General features: G+C 38.7%; 1 protein-coding gene across 1 annotated transcript; it reads right to left on the bottom strand.

Moving 5' to 3' along the window:
• Nucleotides 1-563: 563 nt before the first annotated feature.
• On the bottom strand, nucleotides 564-4,896 carry LOC128436914 (ependymin). The gene is made up of 6 exons (XM_053418836.1): nucleotides 4,770-4,896; nucleotides 3,959-3,993; nucleotides 3,733-3,867; nucleotides 2,522-2,705; nucleotides 1,540-1,627; nucleotides 564-959 (listed from the first exon to the last, which is right to left on the bottom strand). Exons 1-6 carry the CDS (start codon nucleotides 4,843-4,845, stop codon nucleotides 815-817), a joined length of 663 nt encoding a protein of 220 aa, XP_053274811.1. The 5' UTR covers nucleotides 4,846-4,896; the 3' UTR covers nucleotides 564-814.
• Nucleotides 4,897-5,436: the final 540 nt, after the last annotated feature.

Below are 5,436 nucleotides of genomic sequence, written 5' to 3'. Positions count from 1 at the left end.
AAGAGTTGTGCTGCCGCCATCTGCTGTAGGACGTTTAGTACTGCAGTTTGCCACAGGAGGATTTAAACAGACACAAACAGCCATTTAAATTACATAGTAGCACGTCTGATGAGCAACGCTAACAAGTATGGTACATATTTACACTAAATTATCAATGAGAAGTTATCTACCTGTCTATCTATCTATCTATCTGTCTGTCTGTCTGTCTATCTATTTATCTATCTATCTATCTGTCTATGGTACGGGTTTGAAAAGAACCAATTCAATCTTGGTTTGGATCAAGGGGTGGATCCAGGACTTTTTATGTTTTACTTTCTTTAAAATTGTGATGAATAGGACGTTTATTTTGACACTTTCCTCTGATTCACCACAGAACAATTCACGGATCTCGATGAAAAAAATCAGGGACATATAAAAGAACTGATTGGTGCAGCTAGATTGAATTTAAGGACACTGTTCAAGTTCTAGTCTGGTTCTATTCTATTTGTATTTGTTTTTCTTATTATTACTGCTGACGTATTCATTCATTCATTCAAACGCCACAGACGTACAGGACCATTCAGTGCTTTTATAGATTTTTATTGAGGTTCTCTCTCTGTCAATACAAACATTGCTGTTTGACATGTCTAGAGTGTAATGGACATATGAGTTGTGTTCAACCTGTGGCTACAAAAAAGCTCAGCAGGCTAAAGCCACCTTGAAATCATTTCAATCCAATTTGCTTTATATTCTCTGGTGATTACTGGATCACTTGGTTACCGTTGTGCTCTAGGAGCAGTATTAGGGATTATTCATGGAGAGATGCTCCACATGTTTACTCCTTGGTTTTCATAGCCAGAGACTCCAAGGCAGTGAAGATGGTATGTGGTGTCTCCGTCTCCTCCAGTTTAGCCCTGGCGCAGATGAAAGGTGGGACGTAATCCTGGGGGTTAGTGTTGCCCACGACCCAGTTGAAGGTGCTGAAAGATGAACAAGAGTTTCACTTTGTGAGAAAGATGACTGAGTGATGTTTGATGTGGCCAATACCACAGAGGTCAAGTTTCATGTTCAAAGTCTCAGATCAACGACATGCAGGAAGGGACATTTCTGGTTTGCAGACTACAAACAGCAGAGTGTGTATCCTGTTGCAACATTAACGTTTTGAATTAAGGTGATTTAATATTTGTGTGTGTGATCACAAATTGTGGAACTGTTGACATGTTGTTCATGCTGTTTGTTTTTTTAAATGCTCACGATTAGATCGCCATTCATCATCATCAATTCTCAATTTCGAATTATTTTAATCTGATTATTATTCTTATTTCTCTGCAAATCACTTTAAATTGGCTCAGTAAAAACGTTTACTTTTTATATCGTGATGATAATATTGTATATTTAAAGTTTTAACAGCTTGGAATTAAATATTTCGTTTTTAAAGGAACGCTGCTAAAGGGTGAGTGTCAAAGGTCGGGACAGCAAAGTGTTAATATGAACTTTAGCATTGTGTTGAACGGTGATGTTAAGTATTCGCTCCTGTGGTTTGTCAGTAAACGTTCTCACCTGATTGTCATCCATCCAGATGCTGGAGTGTAGGCGTTGTAGACCATTGGGATGCAGCCAATCTCAGTGAAGATAGTGGTATACTTGCCTGAGGGCAAGAAGTTATATGTGAAGAAATTTACTTTCATAGAAATATGAATTTGCTCTTTTCTTAGCTTCATAAGAATATTTAAAAAAAAAAAATTGTTCATAACAAGCATCGAAAAAGAAGTTACAATGAATAAATGTTTACAAATTATTCAGCAGAAGTGGAAATAAGTGGCATTATTTGCTCCGCTACTAAGCCCAGCACCGCCCATGGTGTCATTACTTAACAAGTTGAAAAAGGACATGAGAAATTATAATTTAATGAACAGCTAAACCAATTCACTAATTGTCAGCAGGCCTTGTCTCTGGGCCAGCCTCCAGGGATCATCTGGGCTGGGCTCCCAGTGGAAGGTATTTGTCATACTGGTTCAGGTTGGGAATTGCTGATCAAGCAAGGGAGAGATACACACATGTTGGACTTCTAGATTATGACCCTGTCTGAATTTATAGCTTTCAGTTGTGGCATCATCATGTGGGACAGCATGTTAAAGGCTGGATGTGTTGTCATCAGCTACAGTCAATATCTGTTTATTTTAAAGATAATAATATATTTTAATTGTACAGCTATTTCTTTAACAAAGTTAGCAAGAGCTTTAAAATAGTATAAAGCAAAAACAAAACAACAGTAAAATGATAAATGATAAATCCTAAAATAATTCAAATTCATCCAGAGATTGAAGCTTTTGTCTTTTTCTTTTTTTTTTACAATGTTTAAGTAGGGATTTAAAAGCAGTAACAGAGCATTTCTGATCTCAGCTGGTACAATTCATGAGTCAAGAGTTTGGTTGCTGGTAGTGCAGAGGTTCAGCCTCAGGGACCGATGAGTCCAACATAACCATATGTATGTCAAAACAGAGACAGATTTCTTTATCTAGGGTTCAATGGTGCCTCTTACCGTTGTTGGGCAGGCTTCCATACCAGTTGTTGACCAGCACACCCATTCCCCAGGAGGAGGAGGAGCCCATGAATACCTGCGCCATGAGTTTAGCATCAGAGGGCACGTGCATGGGAATGAAGGCGTCGTCCAGCATCATCTTCTTGCATGTCATGTTGCTCCAGTCAATCTCATAATAGACTTTCTGAAAGGATAAAGAAAGGAAACGAATGATCAGATCTTCCCATCTTTGATGCCTGATGGGTAAAAAAATGTTTGTGAATGAACCGTATCCTTTTTACTTTCCATGTGTACAGTTTTGGTCTTTAGCATTGTGTTGTCTACATTGTGCTTCATTTGCTGAGCACTGAACAAAGCTTTCTGCAGGAATCTGTTAGTGGTTGTAGTAGTTTTCATTTATTTTTTCCATTTATTTTCTAAATTAAAATGATTATTTGTTATTTTTAATTGACAAGCACTGATTAAATGCAGAATTGTAATAATCAGTATTATTGTCATACTTTGAGATAAGCTGGGGACATGTAGAATGTACATGAGACAGAAAGCTTGTTTTGTATGTAGTGTTTTCTAATTCTTTGCTGTTTCTGACGGAACCGGTTGATTAATCAGGGGAATAAATTAACTGAAAACAATATTGATGATGAATTGCTGAATTGTTTGATTTTAATTTGAATCCACAGCTTTTCTCTCATATCAATGCAAAGTTGTTAATGTTGGGCTTTAAATAGTCGGTCACACAAATTAGTGATAGGAAAAATAAAATAACATGGGGCACATTTCACTTTTTGTTTATCTTTAGGCTAAATAAATAAATAATCCTGTGGATACATTGATACTAATGCTACTATTAGTTAGTTGCAGCCATGCCTTGGTGTAATATTATTTTAATCTGATGTGCCGGGAAACAATGTAGAAAATACTTTGCACAAACGGTTAAGCGTGTAGCAGCACATTGGCATCAGTGTGTGCACTGCTAAGTGAGAAAGATCAGAGTAGAGACCATCATTTGTAGTTGTGGGACTGTATTCCAGAAGCAGAGAATGTAAGAGGTGATGCTGGGAAATGTGGGAGGCGTTTCTCAGCTAATGGGACATATATCTATGTACCAGTTAAGTCTTGGTGAAAGATGAACATTTCAATTTTCTTTCAGTCTCAGAGCAAAGGTGGAAAGCACAGTCCACTGAGTGGGTCATTTCTTCAGGATTAAATACCTGGTTGAAAAGCATGAGCTGGTCCACACCATAGGTCTGATTCCCGTTCATCACATAGTTTCTAACCCGCATCCTCTGACCATAAGCATCGAAGTTGATTGTTCCCGTTGACATTAAGCTGCCGTTGCCACTCATCTGAAAAATAGAGACAAAGAGCAGAAGAGTGAAGAGAAAGACGATACGTGGACACGGCTCCACCCACAAGAGAGACAGGTCAGGGACTCACCACAGAGACGCCTCCACTCATCAGCGGTGGAGAAACTGTGGATGAGGAAATCATTGAATTATTAAAAAGTCTGCACATTTGGTGATTTCATATTAGACAGAAGAAGAAAATGTATATCACCTTCTTGCCATACACCTTGAATTAGGTTACCTTAAATACTAGCTTTAGGCTCATATAACAAAATCAACTTGACCTGCACTCTCACAATATGCTTCAGGTGCTGGTCCCCAGGGTTAGAACACAACTTGGCAAAAAAGAGTTTGAATATGCTGCTCCCTCTCCCTGGAATGAAGGATCTCAAATGGTCACGTATTGTTACTAATAGGGATTTCAAGTCCATTTTAAAGGATGGAGAAAGTAGCTCCTATGATCACGGTGGAAGTTTACCTGAGTTGTGTATGTAGTGCATGGCAGCTGTCTTTGTCGGTTTGTATTGTGTTTACGGCTGTAGCAAAGTTTTTCTGCCTTCTTGGCTAATTTCTAACTTCAATGACACTTTTACCTGTTTAATTGAAGGATACATATACATTTATGTTTACATTAAGTAATAGGAGAAGATGTGGATTTTACTTTTAATTCCAAACCAACACTTACCTGTAAAATCTACAATCATTAATTCAGCCACAAAGAAGAGAAACTGTACAATAACAAACTGCCCCCTCCCCCCCTCCTCTCTTATAGACACTTTATTTCTCTCTTTCCTCATCCCTGAAGCAACAGACAAACTTTTCAATTCCCTTTTTTTTAATTCAGTTTCACACAAGGCGAGGACATGATGTAAAACTGCAGACTGAGTTTTCCTTTTACTCACCGCAGGGTTTGGGATCTTGGGCGACGGCAGCTGCCAGCAGCAGGCCGAGGCAGGACAGCAAGCTGATGAAGTTCATGATGAGGAGGTGTAGGAGCCTGCAGGAGGAGAAGCTGTGAGCGCTTTGGTTCCAGGGAAGGACACAGACCTGCATATATACCTGCTGGCTGAGCCCCCCCCCCCCCCCCCCCAGTGAAGGCAAACCATACCAAATATTGAACCGCCCCCCTATGTAGAAATTGGTTGACATAGTGATAAGATTATGCAATGCATCAGATGTTAGTTTTTATGTTTAAGCTCGTGAGATTTTATGGCGATGATTATGTTTGCCCTTTAGCCTGAGCAAGTGCAGTTTTAGATGCTGTGCCTAACGCTGAATTTATATTAGCCTTGGTTTCTAACTGTATACTTTTGGTCAAAAATAATCCACACGTATATATTTAACTCTTAATAAAACATATGTTCTGAAAATGTGAATAGATGGTAGAGGCACTATTTTCACTTTTGTTTAAAATGCCCTTACGACCTTTTACCTCCACCAAGAGTTGTTTCTTAGCACCATTATGCAAAAACGACTCAAACAATTTCCATGAAATTGAGTGGAGGGATGGAGCATGACCCCAAATGCTCCATCTTTTTCCGATGTAAGTATATGGAGATATTTTTAACT

This window comes from Pleuronectes platessa, chromosome 3 (genome assembly GCF_947347685.1).
Source record: "Pleuronectes platessa chromosome 3, fPlePla1.1, whole genome shotgun sequence".
Lineage (NCBI taxonomy): Eukaryota > Metazoa > Chordata > Actinopteri > Pleuronectiformes > Pleuronectidae > Pleuronectes > Pleuronectes platessa.
Note: the sequence above shows the minus strand (reverse complement) of the source record. Positions and strands in the feature narration are given on the sequence as shown.

Coding starts and splice junctions, on each gene's coding strand:
- LOC128436914 (XM_053418836.1), bottom strand. CDS start 4,845: ATGAACTTCATCAGCTTGCTGTCCTGCCTCGGCCTGCTGCTGGCAGCT. Junction 3,868..3,958: donor TGAGTGGAGGCGTCTCTGTG/GTGAGTCCCTGA, acceptor TCTATTTTTCAG/ATGAGTGGCAACGGCAGCTT. Junction 960..1,539: donor TCTGGATGGATGACAATCAG/GTGAGAACGTTT, acceptor TTCATCTTTCAG/CACCTTCAACTGGGTCGTGG.